Source organism: Phyllobates terribilis, unplaced genomic scaffold, assembly GCF_046119375.1.
Source record: "Phyllobates terribilis strain yellow unplaced genomic scaffold, ASM4611937v1 Scaffold_3__8_contigs__length_932513732, whole genome shotgun sequence".
NCBI classification, from domain to species: Eukaryota; Metazoa; Chordata; class Amphibia; order Anura; family Dendrobatidae; genus Phyllobates; species Phyllobates terribilis.
In genome coordinates this window covers 204,907,817-204,926,528 of record NW_027362763.1, presented here as the reverse complement: position 1 = coordinate 204,926,528, position 18,712 = coordinate 204,907,817, and the positions used below count along the sequence as shown (strand labels likewise).

The following is an 18,712-nucleotide window of genomic DNA, read 5'->3' as shown; positions in this document are numbered from 1 at the left end:
AAGCGTTCCAGAGTAATTACCTCATAAAGTGACAGTGGTCAGAATTGAAAAAATTGGCCTGGTCATTAACGTGCAAACCACCTTGGGTTGTAAAGGGGTTAAAACAGAAACCCATTATAGTCCATGATGCGGTGTACAAAGTAAAAAAAAAAAAAACAAAACACAGACATATCAGTTTTTGATCAGAGTCACAGATCGAACGTAAACATCTAAATCAATGGCTCCATGCATTTTTTTTTTTTCATTTAAAAGTGAAATGTTCAGCTTAATATGGGGTATTTTCCCCCTAATAGTAAGAAAGAAATGTTGACATATTCATAAGAATTTAATTAAAAAAAAAAAAAGAAGAAAAGGAAATCGCTTCAGGAAACGAAAAGCTCCTATGAAACCTCAAAGAAAAAAAAGGTGGTTTTTTTTTGGCTTTTCAAATTTTACAGTGCCTAGTCTGGGGAGTATTCCATCAGAATTGACGTATACATGTTCGTTCCAACCAGGCATTTTTTTTTTAAATTTCTTCAGGAGAAGTAATGTATATGCAATATAATATAAATACATATGAAATCACACACGCACGCACACACTTCTCATATGAACAGCCACACAGATTCCGTACCGAAACTACTAAGGAAAAGATTGAGTTTTACAAGCAGACTGCTCCAAGAAGAAAAAAATATATATTTTTTTGTATTAACCAATAAACAAAGAATGTAAGAAAAAAACAAAGGGAGGGTTAGTGTGCATGAAGGTTTTTATATTTCATATCTATTTAATAAATCCACTATCATACCTGCAGGTGGTTACATAAGACGCTCTCATCTCCAACAGAACATTTATACCAGTCAAGAAGTCTTATAAATTACAGTAAATAAAATATTTCTCAAGAGGGTTACACATACATTAACAGATTGTAACCACCCATCTATAAAACCTGCAGAAAGAAAATACAAATAGTTTACATTCTGTTAACAGGACTATAATATTCCATCAGATAATATCACACCAGAACTTTGGTCACAGTTATAGCTTTAACAATATCATCATCACAAAAACGGCGACATTCAGACTATTACAGTCAGATTTTAGAACATAACCTGAATGGAAGCAAAAGGATACTCGCTACCAAGATGAATGACAGCTACTACTCCATGTGCCTTTTGGGGGACATGTGATGGGGCTTTTGTTTCAAGGGAAAACAAAACATGTACATGGTGGGGTCTGATGGTTTAGGAATTGATGTGGGTCCCTACCATTTGGCGTGTAGCTGAAATCAGAAATGTTCTCTCTAAAGCTTCTACTAGAAAAGTTAGGGAACTGCGGACCCGCATAGAAAGTTTTCAAAAACTGGTTTGCTGCTTAGACTCTTCTCAAAATTCTGCTACACTTCCATCAGGGTTTTCAGGGGCCCAAAACAGAAAATAGATACCGTAGGTCATACTGACTACAGGGGTTTGAAAACTGCCAGTGTTGTGGCTTCCATTTCTAAGTTCACGGGCGTAAATAGAAGAGCATCGCATGTGCCATTTGATTACTCATTCCCCACCAATAATGAAATCGCACACAGAAATATGCAAGCAAAAATGCATACAGGAATAAAGCAAAATAGCTATAATTATACATTGTATGGAGATATTACTTATGAAATGCTTAAAAAAAAAAAACATACACATATTTCTTAATGTAAACTCAGTCAAAGATTAAAAGCACTGTCTACTTCCATCATGTCTCTATTGCCCAACAGTGATACCTCAGTGGTTTTGGCCTTGCAGACTGGTCAGTGCAAAAAAATAGAGAATTAGGTAATGATGTTAGAGGGCTATTCCCATCTTCAGAAGTGGGTATTGATAACAAGCCTTTGCAAATAAAAACATTTTTTTTGCAATTTATTGCTTATTAAAATTTTCAACCATTCTTAAGAGATATTAACACCTTCTCTTTTGTTAACTCTTTGTTGCTTTGGAGCCAGACCACGGCTACTAGTCAGCAGAACACGTGCCGTGCTTAACAGCTGTTTTCTATTGAGCTTGTAAGCGCTGTTTTGAAGCTGGTCAGGATCGCTGGATTGTGCTGTTACCTCCCCATTCCGACCAGCTTCAGTTCAGTGCTTACAAGCTCGACAGCGGCGATGGTCGGTCTCCTAGGAAACAAGCTGTAAGCAAAAGTGTTAACATCACAAGAAAGGCTGCAGATTTTAATAAGCAGTAAATTGCTTATTTTCACAAGCACTAACTGAAAATATTCAATCATGCTGATTGACAGCTGGCTTCCTCCAATTAGGCAGCAGGGAGCCGGCTGTCAATCAGTATGACACCAGTAGTCCCGCCCTGTCACCAGAAGAGAAACTGCTGCTCTGTTGACAGGGAGCAGCTGAATCTCCGGCAGGAACGGCGCCAGGTACAACAGACAGGTGGCTGCCTCTGTTAGCAACTACATGCCTTTTAAAAGAAATAAAAAAGTCCCGGATATCCTCTTTAATGATATCTAATAGACTCTTCCCTGGTGGCATATTGCCTCTCTCATACTGTACATATTTTCATGGCTTAGTAAAGCGAACTATAGACATAACTATTTATGGCTGCCAAGTTTCCCATAAGGGTATATTCACCCCGATTTATTTATTTATTTTTTTAAACTTGGATTTTGAAGTGGTTCAAATTCAAAATCAATAAAACTCCATGTGAACATACCCAAGATATATGTTCTGCTTGGCCGAATATGCATCTCATCGCCCTTTCCCGTATTGCAGTAGGTGGCTACTCAACATCTCTGCCAAGCTTATCTGGAGAATGCAGAATATCCTTTGCGCAGTCTCCATACACTGTAGATTATTGGCAAAGTGCACAGCAGTTTGCAGAAACTGCTCAAAAAGATCAATGTGGGTCCAAACAGAATAAGGATTAAATTTTTTTTTTTTTCAAAACAGAAGAAAAACAAAACAAATTATTCGGTACAAATAGCAGACTTGTAGGTATAGTCACCCAATCAGGATTACGAGCGGCTGACATTTGCTATATGTAGGTGACTATGTCTGCAATTTGTGCTGAATGTGGTCTTATGGGCACAGTTGGCATTCGCCATAGACCTAACAACGTCTTTGTAATAAATGGAAATCACACCACAAGTATGGACATAACCTAAAAGATCAATCACTAAACACCACCATTATGGCGAGAAACATTCTTAAGGTTTCAGCATGTCTACAATAGTAATACATTTCTAGGTCACAATATATTGCACTTCCCTAACCAGTCCATGTCAATGCTGGGAATGCAGAAAAGCAGTTTTTTTTTTATATAACATATGGGTGGCCTCTGAACTGGTTACAGCTGAAATACAAGTTCTCAACGTGCTTGAGTATGAAGTCAAAACTTTCACAATTGTTTGATAAAAATGATTGGAATCAGAGGCTTTTATTTTCTTACAGAGGTTCTACCAAGTACATGAGTTATTCCCGATCGACAGGATGGAGGATAACATATTGGATCACTGGGGGTACTAAACGGTCAAACCCCGTAGGGCTGAGGCCAGATATTATTTTATATCTATATTGGAAGGTCTACATTGTTGCAGAGTTTTAAAATTCAGGATTGTTCTAGGTACCGTACATAGTTTTTATTCTGACATTTTTCTCCAAAAGACTTCATAAATGCATAGACAAAACCTAATTGTGCGTGACGGATTCCATACAGAAATGTAAGCGTGCTCTCATTCGTAGGATTCTGTAACTCCCATTTTTAATAACCTAAAAATAGAAAATCTCATGATCAGAGTTATAACATGACTAATTTATACAATGTCATGCTTTTTTCTAAACAATAAAAAAAGTTAATTAAATTACAAATATTAAAATGTAAATATAACATATATAAGTAGCATCAGATTAAACCTACATAAGGCCTCATTCAGACAGTCCTACTAAACTGAACTTACAGCCCCAGAAGGAACTATGGAGTCGGCCCAGTAAAGCCATGGGCGTCCTGAAATATGTACTATTAAATGTGGGCACAATACACCAGTTAGAGCGAGGCCTTAAAGTGGGTTGCTTCAATCCTTTTCTACTGAGGATCTGACCTAGGGATAGGCAATCAATATCAGATCAGTGGGAGTATGGTAAGGGGCACTGCCAGTGATCATCTGTTCTTTGTCTCAGATATTAGAAATTGTGGAGCTGAACATAGCTCTACTATGTAGCAGCCAGACCGATACTGCACATCCACCCGTATTCAAATGAATAGTAGTGGCTCCGCAGTACCTGGCAGCTACATAATGGACGCAAGTGGGTTGTTCAGCTCCGCAACTGCTAACTTCTGACCACCACCAGCTTTAGGAACAGCTTGATCAGTGTTGGCGTTGGACCCCTACCGGTCTTATATTGATGACCTATCCTCAGGAGCAACCCTTTAAATTGGATATATTACCAGATTTCACAATGCAAACTACATACACTTTCTCTCTCCTCCTGCCCAACACTGATCAGTCTGATTAGAGTAGGGCAGGACAGAAAGCTGACAGGATCTGCACATCAGTAAAATTGAATAGCTGATGCAGGTCCTGAGTAGATGAAGGTCACTTTAAAATGTCGTAGTGTATACACATGGTGTAGGCTACAGCAAAATTTTATTATGATATATATATTTTATACACTGTAAGCTGAGTGTGCATGTAATGTACATTCAGCAATGTTGTATGTGTGTGCTGCAGGGAGTGTGTATATAGCGTGCAAACACTAACAGATCTATTACCTCATTATTCTACCTCGCTGCATGAAGATTAGTGATGCAAACCTCTCCACTTCTTTACAAAGCTAGGGAAGTTTTAATTATTAAAAAATAGGAAAAACATAAATTTATTCCATCTAAAGCTGGGGTGTGTCTTATGGTAAGGTATGTCCCATAGATCGAAAAATATGGTAGATTATTATTATTCTTCTCATAGATCTGATGGGGCTGGTGTACTTTGAGGATTCTAGAGCCGATCGGATATGCATTTTAAATAGAAAATAAGCATTTTATCAGCCCAGCTAGAGCTGAACTCATAAAATTACCATTTTAAATATTAAAAGCAGGAAAACTTTCAAAAAATTATTGTGATTTTTACATTCATTTTTAAAAGTACCCTAGTTTCATCAAATCTAAGATTTATTTAAGGTAAGCCTTTTATATTGTAAAATCTGGTGACTGATCTGCTTTATACAGATGATCTAGAACAAGTGCAATGGTCAAAATACAAACTCTGAAATATGCTGAAAATAGGAGGCATCGAGGTATAGAATATATGACTTTACTTCAAATCATTTCCTCGTGGAAGCCCTCTAAATAAATGATTTCACATCTTTTCAAAAGAACAAAACTCGGCAAAATTCCTATTGCCCACGATAGCTGATTTATACATATAATCTGATCTCCATATAGATATACATCTTTTGTATTTACATGTAAAAATAAAACTGGCACTCTAATACAATATAGAGGAATCTTTTAGTGGGGCTGCTACACCCAAGCCCCCCAGAAGCAGTGTAATACATTAATTTATTGGCCTCTATAATCAAATATATTATCCACATCTTTATCTTCCCCGTATACCTCTATTTAAAATATATTTTCAATCAGATTGGATTGGATATAGATCTTTGGTGCATTACAAATTAACCAAGTGAGCCAGGTCACATATGTTAGAACCCAACACTACCACCGTCATATCGCAGCTCCACCATTGCCACAATTGTGCTACCATTTATAGAAAATACCCTTTTCATTTAGAAACTTCCCATTTGTGGCGAGCCATCATCTCTTCAGTGAGGTCCTTATTTTTGGGGCCAATGCCACCTGTGGATTGTCAACACTATGTAACATTATTATTGCGGCTGCACCATATGAATTAATGTTCTGAAAGTCTGACTCCGATGTGAGAGACCGAATGCTACTCAACTTCTTTGTACTAAAAAAATTATCGCATAAAATAGAGAAATTACACTGTAAGAATACGCCAGGATCACATTATCAGAGGTCACACTTGAATAAGACACAATATGTGTATGTGCTTGTGACTGCATAATCGCATTGTTTCACAGTGGTAACACAAGTGTACACCTTGTATGTATGTCAGAACTGAAAAAGTAAGGCTGCATTCACACTCAGACATTCATGGCCCAAGTAAAGACGATGATATCCGGACTGACTGTGGATCTCCTAACCCAAACTCAACAGCCGCTTCGGTTTATACGAGGCTGTCGAGATTGTCGGGAGACAGGCGGCCTGTCCAGACATCGCAGTTCCTAATTGGAGCTTGAATGTCATTAAGTGTGAAACAGTCTTAGAATGCCTTAAAATGGGCTGTGCAGCGACTCTCTCTTTGCCTGATGTCACATGAATTGTCGGACACTGAGCAAATTCAACACATGGATCAGACACCATGTGCATGATATATGCTGGGCATCAGACCCAAGTGGAATGCAGCAGCTTCTCTACATGCCAAATATAAGAGGGTGCAGAAAAAAAGATTCCGCACAACCTTTTTATTCACACATTATATGAAAGGTGATTTAACGAAAGAAAAACAAAACAAAAAACAAATAGTTACATATACATACACCTCTGAAATGCTGCAGCATTTCAGAGAGAAACGTAGGTTAATAGCCGCCGAGGACCGATCCACAAGAGAGACCAGTCTGGTTGCTTTCCCTTATCCGCTGTAATTTCAGGGGACTGGGAGTGGAGAAGCCGCCAGGGACCCACTTGTTTGACTGACTATTCTCCTGTGTGGCTCTGTCCCTAGGAGCTTTCAACCTATATTAAACATATATGGTTCAAAGCAAACAGCCAGTACCTGACACGATTCACAAGCAGCACGCCCAAGCAAGAAAAGTACTTTTTTCAAATTAATGTATATATTTATTATACACATACCAGAGAAATCCTGAATTTCAACATTAAACATACCCTCATTCCAGATTGCTGGATTAGGCTAGGATTATACAGGTACTGAGAGTGTGGTTGATTAATACACAGCACTCTTCTGTATAAAATAGCATGTGTTTTAGTGCAAATATAAATGCAAAGCTGGTTTTCAAATAACCATAACACGGCTGCACTTTAGGGTCCACATAACCAGGGCTGTGGAGTCGGAGTCGAAGCCCATTTTGGTGGAGTCGGTATAAAATGGATAGACTCCGACTCCTAAAATATATAATAAATTGGGTACAGTAATTCAATGCAGTTTGTGGGGAATATTTTTTCATAAGAATTTGGGAGAGTTATGAAATGTCCTATAAATGTCTGTCCTATTCCTAATCTAAGGGCCTAGACTTTTAGCGGAGATGAATCTGTGCTACAGTAAATTTATCACTTAAACATGAGCCATGTATGAGGGAGCCGGAGTCGGTGTCATGGAAATTGAGGAATCGGAGGTTTGGTTTACAGACTCCACAGCCCTGCACATAACAGCTGCAATATTTGGATCACAAGAAAACCTAAAGGGTTAAATTCATGTAGGAATAACACACTATTATTGAAATATTTTTTTTAGGCTTCCTATAAAAGCCTGTATGGAGGAAGGGGATGGGTGGTGGGTCCACACCAAAAAAGGTGCAGATCAGCAGCGTCTTTTAATGCACAGTGGGCATGAGTTTTCATAAAATTACATCCATTTTGCTTGAACTGTTAAATGCACATTTTTGCACAAAAAACAACAACAAAAAAACAGTTGTGCAATATGGGAACAATGCCTAAAAGTCCAAGGCTGCATGCTCAAGGCAGGGCTGTAGCAATACAGACACATGCATAAGCCCTTTTTCCCGCCCCTTGACTTATTCAGCTTTTGGACTTTGGACACCAGATGTAACATTACTGATTTTTTTTGGGGGGTGCACATATATAGCTTTAATTTTACAGTCAGCACTTGCGCATATTGTGTCTTACAGAGCGTCCCTATACAATGAATTTACAAAGTATCACATTTTATTTTCATAGTGAAACATGCGTTCACTTAACCATACATAGACTTCATGGTATGGTTAAGCAGAAATCATGGAGTAAGACATGCCCAGGTTACTTTGCTCTCACTTCCAGTAACATCAGATTTAAAAAAAAAAAAAAAAAGTTAGCAGTACCAATCCAAACGTGCAACTGTACTCTCCCTAGGAAGAGGGTTGTAGATTTAGTAAGAATCAGTTTCCACCTTAATCTTCAGGAAACCGTTCAGTGGTAATAAAAAAAAAAAAAAAAAAAAAAAAAGACAGGGATGACGCAAGAACAAAAGTATGTGGTAGTAATAAGGACGAATCTGATAAAACTTGTGGTGTTGTGTTCATTTCTTTCGCTCCTGAGTGCAGCGTGGACAAAACCTAGGAGAGACAGAAAAAAAATAATTACTCTGAAAATGATATACATCTGAATAGGATTTGCAGAAATTCATTTACAAGCTATAGAAACAACTCCATCCACAGAAAACGGGTTTTTATTGACAGAAACAAATCTTCCACATGTGAATATACTCGAGGCTAGAAAGGATAATGACTACGAGACATTGACCATAAGGAAAAAGCAGCTGCAATATTCACTTTTTCTATCTTGGGATATGTCACAGAATTGTAAAAAAGCATGTGATCACCACTAAAAACATTACCCCACACCCATTCCATTAATAGTGGGAAGAAAATAACTAAAATACTAGTGCCAATAGCGAAGGCTATTGGCACTATTTAGTAATACCTACTACAACCCCTGGCAAAAATTATGGAACCACCGGGCTCGGAGGATGTTCATTCAGTTGTTTAATGTTTTGAAAAAAAAGCAGATCACAGACATGGCACAAAACTAAAGTCATTTCAAATGGCAACTTTAGGGCTTTAAGAAACACTAAAAGAAATCAAGATAAAAAATGTGGTACTCAGTAAGGGTATTTTTTTTCAGACCTAGCAGAGGGAAAAAAATAATGGAATCATGAAAAACAAACACACAAAAGAACACTCTAATACATCACTAGTATTTTGTTGCACCACCTCTGGCTTTAATAACAGCTTGCAGTCTCTGAGGCATGGACTTAATGAGTGACAAACAGTACTCTTCATCAATCTGGCTCCAACTTTCTCTGATTGCTGTTGCCTGATCAGCTTTGCAGGTTGGAGCCTTGTCATGGACCATTTTCTTCAACTTCCACCGAAGATTTTCAAGTGGATTGAGATCCAGACTACTTGCAGGCCATGACATTGACCTAATGTGTCCTCTTTCAAGGAATGTTTTCACAGTTTTTGCTCTATGGCAGGATGCATTATCATCTTGAAAAATGATGTCATCATCCCCAAACATCCTTTCAATTGATGGGATAAGAAAACTGTCCAAAATATCAATGTGAACTCGGGCATTTATTGAAGATGTAATGACAGCCATCTCCCCAGTGCCTTTACCTGACATGCAGCCCCATATCATCAATGACTGTGGAAATTTGCATGTTTTCTTCATGCAGTCATCTTTATAAATCTCATTGGAACGGCACCAAACAAAAGTTCCAGCATCATCACCTTGCCCAATGCAGATTCGCGATTCATCACTGAATATGGCTTTCATCCAGTCATCCACAGTCCACGATTGCTTTTCCTTAGCCCATTGTAACCTTGTTTTTTTCTGTTTAGGTGTTAATGATGGCTTTTGTTTAGCTTTTCTGTAAGTAAATCCCATTTCCTTTAGGCGGTTTCTTACAGTTCGGTCACAGACATTGACTCCAGTTTCTTCCCATTCGTTCCTCATTAGTTTTGTTGTGAATTTCCTGTTTTGGAGACCTATTGCTTTAAGTTTCCGGTCTTGACGCTTTGATGTCTTCCTTGGTCTACCAGTATGTTTGCCTTTAACAACCTTCCCATGTTGTTTGTATTTGGTCCAGATTTTAGACACAGCTGACTGAACAACCAACATCTTTTGCAACATTGCGTGAGGATTTACCTTCTTTTAAGAGTTTGATAATCCTCTCCTTTGTTTCAATTGACATCTCTCGTGTTGGAGCCATGATTCATGTTAGTCCACTTGGTGCAACAGCTCTCCAAGGTGTGATCACTCCTATTTAGATGCAGACTGACGAGCAGAGCTAATCTGATGCAGGTGTTAGTTTTGGAAATGAAAATTTACAGGGCGATTCCATAATTTTTTCCTCAGAATTGAGTGATTCCATAATTTTTTCCCTCTGCTTGGTCTGAAAAAAATTACCCTTACTGAGTACCACATTTTTCATCTTGATTTCTTTTAGTGTTTCTTAAAGCCCTAAAGTTGCCATTTGAAATTACTTTAGTTTTGTGCCATGTCTGGGATCTGTTTTTTTTTCAACAACATTAAACAACTGAATGAACATCCTCAGAGCCCGGTGATTCCATAATTTTCGCCAGGGGTTGTAGTATGTGATTATTAAACAACTGGTAATAAATATAAAAATGCGTACTTACCACTTTCCTTTTGGTTTAGTGGTGAGATCTACACAGGCAAAATGGAACCATTCAATGGGACACTAAAGACATAAATGATTTTGTGAGACTATGCTCTATGCCTAAATTCATTATAATATAATAAAATATATCTGCTAGACATTAGACTGGAAACTTGCACTATGACTTATTGTCCATTAGAAGTGACGTGATATACAGAATCCTTACATCTGGGTTATCGCAGCCAATCATTTCTCCATAGGACACCTGGTGACACAGGCAGTACGTAGGTTCATTGGGGTCCACCGGCATATCAAGGACATCGGAAGGATGCACAGATAGGACCGCATCTGAAAAAACTGGCCTGTAGAAAAAAAAAGCATAACTTTATCACAATGGCCATGTATCAGAAAGTGATTAAATACCTAATGAGAAAAAGCAACTTTGTACAGTTGTCAATAGATAGTCAGAACTGCGGCTGCTCACTGGCTTCATGTTGATGTTCGATTTGTCTGATGGCAAGGACAGTGAAGCCGGCGCTCATTGGATAGAGGACTCGCGTGATGCAACAACCGCACGTGACCCCAGGGAAAGAGAGTGCCAACACCCCGGAGGGGAGTATGTGATTTTATTTTAACGGGGGCAACAATTTTCTTAGAGAGAAATCTGTCTGAAGGTTTTTGAAATGCATTCTGAGAGCAGCATGATGTAGGGGCTGCAACCCTGATTCCAATGATGTGTCACTTATTGGGCTGTGTGTTGTAGTTTCAATAAAATCAGTGTTTTATCAGCAAAATATTATCATTAGAGAACTAGGCGTCTTGTGCCTCCTAGTCAACTGCTCTGTGACTCCTGCCCCGCCATCTTGGATTAGCAGCCTTCTGCCTATGCACAGTGTACACAGAAAGCTTCTCATCAGTGGTGTGGGTGGGGTATACAGGGCTCAGCATTTGAGTGCTGCTAGATCAGTAGCAGATATAAGTGATTGTATTAAAATGAGAGCAAGCAGACCACCAAGTGACACATCGCTGGAATCAGGGTCTCAGTCCCTACATCATGGGGCTCTCAGATCACATAGCAGAAACTTTCTGACAGATTCCATTTAAGGGATAAACTTGACTTACCCTCCTTTTAATTTCTTTTTCTTTACTGTATCTTCTTCAGATACCCGGCGGCCTCGAGATCCACGCTTATCCTTCTGACCACGGTTCTCTGTTCAACACATAGTAAAATAGGCCCAGAAAAAAAAATCTTAAATGTAGGCACTTATTTATGTACAAAAACTGGCAGCGTCAACTAGTAGAAATGAGAACCTCACTTTTCACGCCACGTCCAGACGAGCTGTCAAACTCTGCGCCTTCTAGTTTTTCCTTGAGGTCAGCTTCAAATCGTGCCAAATCAGCATCCAGGCGCCTGATGTGCTTATCCACCTTTAATTACACGAAAGACACAAATTGCCTAATTTTGGCACTAGTGAAAACACATGCACGCTCGGCTAAAGAACAAATAATGGATTAAAAAGTGTACGGGGTGCACACCATTTATATGAGAAATATTGGTAGTCAGTGATTCTGCACACAAAGTGTATATATTGGTGTGTGTGCAGAATCACTGACTGTCAAGACTTCTCTTATAAATAGGGTGCACCCCCTACACTTATACATACACACACACACACACACACACACACACACACACACACACACACACTAGGGTCTGTAAGGCCAAGGCTGAATCTCCATAGTCTCGTGAAAGCTATTGTGTCCGCTGGAAATAAAAATAATATACAGACACCAGTATTTGTAATTTACAAAGGAACCTGCCTTTATATTCATGCGGCCCGAACCACTCCATGTTGTAGAACACCTCCTGGTCATCTCTTACAAATACTGCCACGTGACAGTGGCCTTGGAGGAAGCCTCTGCGGATAACGTGCGACCACCATCTGCGCTCCCAGGATTGAATACATGGATTCTTACCATTTCATAGGTCTGCATGGCTAGCTGCACTTTGTCATCGCTGTACTCTTTGCACTTGCTGTAAGCATTCTGGATACGCTGTAGATGCTGCACTCTCTGCTCAGGAGTGAGATCCCGCACTTTGGCAATATACTCACTGGCCAATGTATCAATCTCTTTCTTTTTATCTGTAAATAAATATATAATAAAAAATGTAAACACAGCTTTCATTTATGAGTAATGTGTAAGCCTCAAGGGAAAATTCATTAGTCTACAACAGACCGGACCAAAGGCTTATTTTGCTACAGAGTTTAATTATTTTCCATTAAAATCTTATTTCCGGTGGGGGTGCCAGACTAAAGGTTTTAAGGCAAGGTATTCATCAATATCATAAGCCTGGACAACCCCTTTAAATTAAATATAAAGGATATACCCTCTGTCCTCTGATCTAGATCACTCATAAGTTGGAAATTTCTTTGGAGTTCACATGGTAAATTTTCTATACCTAAAAAAAAAAAAAAATTAAAAAGTTATATTAATAAAAAAGTCTGACTTCTACAAAAATTGTACTTACGTCCGGATGTAACCTGCGGAGCAGTGGATGATGTCCTATTCTAATTTGTAACAATCACAGGCCTAAGCCATTAAGCTACTGACAGACAACTGGCGTTTGTGCATATATCAAGCACATCATTATCATTCAGTTTTAGATCGAGAAAATTATGGTATATACATTTTTTTTTTTTTAGTGGGAAAAGACATAAAATGTACCTTATATTAGTAAGAGGACCCCACCTCCAACCTCCCACCACGGGGAAAGAGGGACACAGTGGCAGAGCAGCTTTAGAGGCAGTCATCTCCCTCGGCCACAGGTGACAGCGCCACCTGCTGCTACCATGAGGGGGATGTACAATCAGTACTATACTAAGAATTAGGAGACTAAGGCGCTACTCCATTAAAAAGGTATTCCCATCTCCAAGATCCTATCCCAATATGTAGTAGGTGCAATAATATTAGCAAATATGCTGCTGCTCTTTTAGTGTCCTCACATCAGAGCCAGCTATAACAATATGGGAAGAACAAGGGCACAACTACACCCACCTGTCAAATTCATGAAAAGTTTTTGTTTTTTTTAGCCCCATAAGGACAGAGCCTCAATTTTTAAATTCTGACCAGTGTCACTTTATGAGGCAATAACTCTGGAACGCTTCAACGGATCCTGCTGATTCTGAGACTGATTTTTCGTGACATATTGTACTTCATGATAGTGGTAAAATTTCTTAAATAGGACTTGCGTTTATTTGCGAAAATATTGTACATTTGGCGCAAATATTCACAATTTTCAAACTTTTAAATTCTTATGCCCTTAAACCAGAGAGTTAAGTCATACTAAATGTAATAAATAACATTTCTCACATGTCTACTTTACACCAGCACAATTTTTGAAACATCATTTTTTTGTTAAGAAGGTGACCAGCAATTTTTCCAACAAAATCTTTTTTTTTTTCTTCTTTTTTTAGGGACCACTTCACATTTGAAGTGACTTTGAGGGGCCTATATGTCAGAAAATACCATGAAGTGACACCAAGCTAAAAACTGCACCCCTCAAAACCACATTCAAGAAGTTTATTAACACTTCAGGTGCTTTACATGAATTAATGCAATGTGGAAGGAAAAAATGAACAATTTACTTTTTTCGCAAAAATTTTAAACTTAGTCTCAATTTTTTTTTTTATGTTCAAAAGGGTAACAGGAGAAAAAGAACATCAAAATTTGTTGTGCAATTTCTCCTGAGTACGCCGATACCTCATATTTGGGGGAAATTACTGTTTGGGCGCATGGCAGGGCTCCAAAGGGAGAAAGCACACTGACTTTTGGAGCGCAAATTGGCTGGAATCATTATCGGATGGCATATTGCATTTGGAGAGCCCATGATGTGCCTAAACAGTGGAAACCCCTCACAAGTGACACCATTTTGGAAACTAAATCCCTCAAGGAACTTACCTAGATGTGTGATGAGAACCCTGAACCCCCAGATGCTTCACAGAATTTTATAACGTTGAGCCATGAAAATAACAATAAATCACATTTTTCCCACAAAAATATTATTTTAGCCCCAAATGTTTTATTTTCACAAGAATAACATTAGATAATGTACCATACAATTTTTTTGTGCAATTTCTCCTGAGTACACCAATACCCTATATGTGGTCGAAAACTACTTTTGAGGCACAGTGCAAAGCTCAATAGGGAAGTACCATATTGTAGTTCAGATTTTGCTGGAATGGTTTGGGGGTGCCATATCACATTGGCAGAGGCCCTGACATACCAAGAGAGCAGAAACCCCCATAAGTGACGTCATTTTACAAACTACACCTCTCAATGAATTCATCTAGGGATGCAGTAAGAATGTGGACATCACATGTGCATCACAGAATTTTATACCATTTGGTGGGGAAGAATAATTACATTTTTACCGCTAAAATGTTGTTTCAGCCCCCAATTTTTTATTTATAAGAGCTAATAGGAAAAAATGGACCACAGTTTGTTATGCAATATCTCCTGATTGCACCAATACCCTACATGTAATTGGGAAATGCTTTTCAGGCACAGTGGAAAGCTCTGAAGAGAAGGAGCGCCATATTATATTATATTACTATTTTACTGTTATGGTTTGTGGGTGCCATGACCCACTGGGAGATCCCCTGGAGGTGCCAGAACAGCAGAACCCCCCAATAAATGACCCCATTTTACAAACTACACCTCTCAATGAATTCATTTAAGGATGCAGTGATCATATTGACACCACAGGTGTGTCACAGAATTTTATACCATTTGACAGTGAAGAAAAAATAATTACATTTTTACCACAAATATTTTGTTTTAGCCACAGATTTTACATTTTCACATGGGGAAATGGGTAAAAATGGCACCAAAATTTGTCACACAATTTCTGCTGAATGTAGAAATACCCCATATCTGGCTGTATAGTACAGCATAGCCATATGTCGAGACTCGGGAGGGACAGGGCGCTATTTGCCTCAGGAGCCCAGATTTTCCTAGCTCGGACGATATTTCAGCACCTCCTGCGCATTCATGCTGTGATTGCTCAATCTGATTGACTGACCAATCACAGCGCCCTGAGTGCGGGGACTGACTGCATGGGTCCCCGCACCTCTTTCCGTTACACTGACAGCCATCTGCATAGAACTGTCACTGGGTGTTTACACACAGTGACAGTTTAAAGTCATGACGGCACTGCATGGCAAGGAGCGGGAACAGACACTCGCTCATGAAGTGCCATGTTCATCATTGGGCATTATAATATAATAATAATTTTTATTTTTATAGCGCCAACATACTCCGCAGCACTTTACAAATTTTAGGGGGGACTTATACAGACAATACAGAATAAACATATCTCATATCGAAAGGAGTGAGGGCCCTGCTCGCAAGCTTACAGTCTATGAGGAAGTGGGGGAGACACAAAAGGTAAAAAGTACATATATTGTATAATGCAGCGTGGATATACTAAATAGGATAAATAATACATGGACTGGTCGCCTGCCAGTATGTGTGCAGTCCTGACCGAGGCTATTAAGTACATGGATGGTATGAACCTGAAATTGAAGATTTTAATATGGGGGAAAACTGGGACGGACAGATAGTGTGTGTGGAGGCGATAGGCCAGTCTAAAGAAATGGGTTTTTAGGGTCCGCTTGAAACTGTGGGTATTGGGAATTAATTGAACTGTCCTGGGTAGTGCATTCCAAAGAATTGGCGCAGCAAGCGAGAAATCTTGGGAGACGGGAGTGAGAAGTTCGGATTATGGAGGATTTTAGTTTTAAGTCATTGGCAGAACGGAGGGCACGTGTAGGGTGGTAGACTGAGACAAGGGAGGAGATGTAGGTAGGTACTGAAGCATGGAGCGCTTTGTGGGTAAGCGTGATAAGTTTAAATTGAACTCTATATTGGATGGGCATTAAGGGGTTAAGTACACCTAAGTAATCTGAAGTATTAACCACTAAATGAGGGACAGTCTGTGATAATGAATTAATCTCGCCGAATAGTGGGCGTCACCTTGCTCCTTACAATAGTGGGCATCACCTCGCTCCTTACAAAAGTATGGAGCAATGCCACGCCCACTGGCCGGGAGTATGTATAACTTATCCAGTCCCGGCTCAGAAACACAGTGCGTGCCCTGGAGGGACTCATAAGTCTGCAGTCTAAGTGACTGCAGACTTATCGATTTGGACAGGACAACCCCTTTAATGATCAGTATTGTGGTATAATTTGGTCACTATGTGGTGGTAATATAAAGTTGGGTCATGGTGTGGTTGTATTTGTCTCTTGTATGAGATATTATTAGTGTAACAGTCTTGCTGTAGTGGACCGATTCAACAAGACCAGCGATGTTCACACTGATCTAGAGAAGGGGACATGCTGAAGTCCGATTCATGAAGAGGCACAGACATTGATAACAGATTGTTACATTAGGCTATGCTCTCACTAGGCGTTTTTCATGCAAATTTTCAGCTGCGTTTTACAGTACCAGCAAAGTCTATGAGATTTCAGAAATCTCACGCACCCACATTGGTTGTGTCCTCAGTATTTTGTGCTTTCTATGTTTTTTTGCACAATAGAGCATGACTCTTCTTTCAGCGTTTTTCACCCATTAAACATAATGGGTGACGAAAAAAAACACCCAGTTTTTAACATAGCTATCAGGTTTTGCTGCGTTTTTAGTGAAAAAAAAGCAAGTACAGCAGTATGTGAAACTCATTTATTTTTGTGATTTTACCATCTTCTCTTGGTTACCTGAGATGGCAATTTGGATTAGGACAGTTTAATTAAATTAGTGCTGTGTACAATATAAATATTGGCTGAGCTAGATGTGAGATTGAACAATCTCTGAGCAACTCAATGGCAGATAATAGTGTGAAAGTAAATAGTGTCCTACAAACTTAATGCACTGCCAGTGTCTCAGAAAAACTATTCCTGAACAATTCACTGTGCACTGTACGTTTGTTATTTTGGATAATTTCACACGTCTTGCAATTGATGACCTGTGTTCATGCCTCTGTGGTGGAAGCAAAGCTGAACTTTGGGATCCTGAAATATACACCAAAACCTGCGTCTAAGCAGCTTCTTTCCTGCCAAGAGATCAGGTTTTGCTGCAGAAAAAAAAAACACTGAAATAGCCTATGGTGAACATACCCTTTCTTAGATGGCAGTTGGTGCTCATAAGAGTCTGTGTAAACAAAAGGAAGGAGGAGCTCAGCCTTTAGCTCCTCCCCCTATCTACACAGAATCTTATCAGTAGTAACTGCCATCTCCTATCTCAGTAATGTAATTGTCTGCACTTAATAAAGATTTTACCACAGAAATGAGAATTTAAAGAAAGAAGCAGATTTCTCTGATAAGATATTTCTTATTTCATGGGCACTACTGATCTATGAAATAACAGTTAAGACTACAATTGCGCTTTAATATCAGCCCACGGTGCATCCTGACACCAGCGCCGGTCAGCTGTCAGCAGGTCCTGTGGGGCTGGTGGTTAGAGTCAGGACACCACAGCGCCACTCACCCTGTTGTGGCCGTTTTCGGGTACTACAGCTCAGCGGCTGGCACAGTAATAGGACCTCAGCTGCAGTACCCAATAACGGCCACATGGGAGCAGCTACCAGTTGATGGTGCGGGATATTAATGGCGTATGGGGTCAGTATACAGCAGCAGACACCACACAGGACGCTAGCTGTGATACCGCACTGCGGCCCGGGGTTGTGGCCTGGCCTTACACATACAGTGGCGCAGTAATGGACGCTAACACTTTCAATAAAGTTTTGCTTCGTCAAATAAATTACGTAAGCCCTTGTACGTCATCACGTCCCACTACCTGCAAGGAGTGCGCGCCCGTAAGGCGGTGACGCACTTTTAATAACCCGCTCGGTGGATTCTTATTAACCCCCAGTTTTCCCCCACGCCACGCAATAACACACCCGTGTACTCAGCCCGTTCACCTCCCCCGCACCCGTACTCACTGTCCAGATAGTGTTCGAGGTACATCGCAGTCGCCATGTTAGCAAAGTGCGAGCGTTTCCTTCCTCAGATCTGAATCCCGCTCAGCGACTTGCTAGATTATTCATGAGCAGTGCGCTTCCGGCGACTCGGATTGGCTGCCAGGCTGATTAATATTCATTAGGGCAGACTGCCCGCGCTCTATGCTAGGGCATGGGGCTGGGATTTCTCCTGCCCTCAGAGCCCGCCCACCGTAGGAGCCTTTCACGTTGGTGATTGGTGCGTTGTCCTGGCAGTGCGCTGTTCCTATTGGCTGAGCTCTGTTGCACAG

At 39.8% G+C, this 18,712-nt stretch overlaps 1 protein-coding gene across 2 annotated transcripts; it reads right to left on the bottom strand.

Annotated features, from left to right (window-relative positions):
* Nucleotides 1-657: 657 nt before the first annotated feature.
* ING5 (inhibitor of growth family member 5) lies at nucleotides 658-18,638 on the bottom strand. Of its 2 annotated transcripts, XR_012318371.1 has the most exons (9): nucleotides 18,405-18,638; nucleotides 12,797-12,868; nucleotides 12,385-12,551; nucleotides 11,724-11,835; nucleotides 11,530-11,617; nucleotides 10,634-10,769; nucleotides 10,427-10,488; nucleotides 2,309-8,338; nucleotides 658-2,256 (listed from the first exon to the last, which is right to left on the bottom strand). XR_012318371.1 is itself a non-coding variant. In XM_073674567.1 (8 exons), exons 1-8 carry the CDS (start codon nucleotides 18,439-18,441, stop codon nucleotides 8,302-8,304), a joined length of 711 nt encoding a protein of 236 aa, XP_073530668.1. In that variant the 5' UTR covers nucleotides 18,442-18,638; the 3' UTR covers nucleotides 658-8,301. The 2 variants fall into 2 exon arrangements, 1 of the variants encoding a protein (XP_073530668.1); XM_073674567.1 differs by having other exon boundaries at nucleotides 658-8,338.
* Nucleotides 18,639-18,712: the final 74 nt, after the last annotated feature.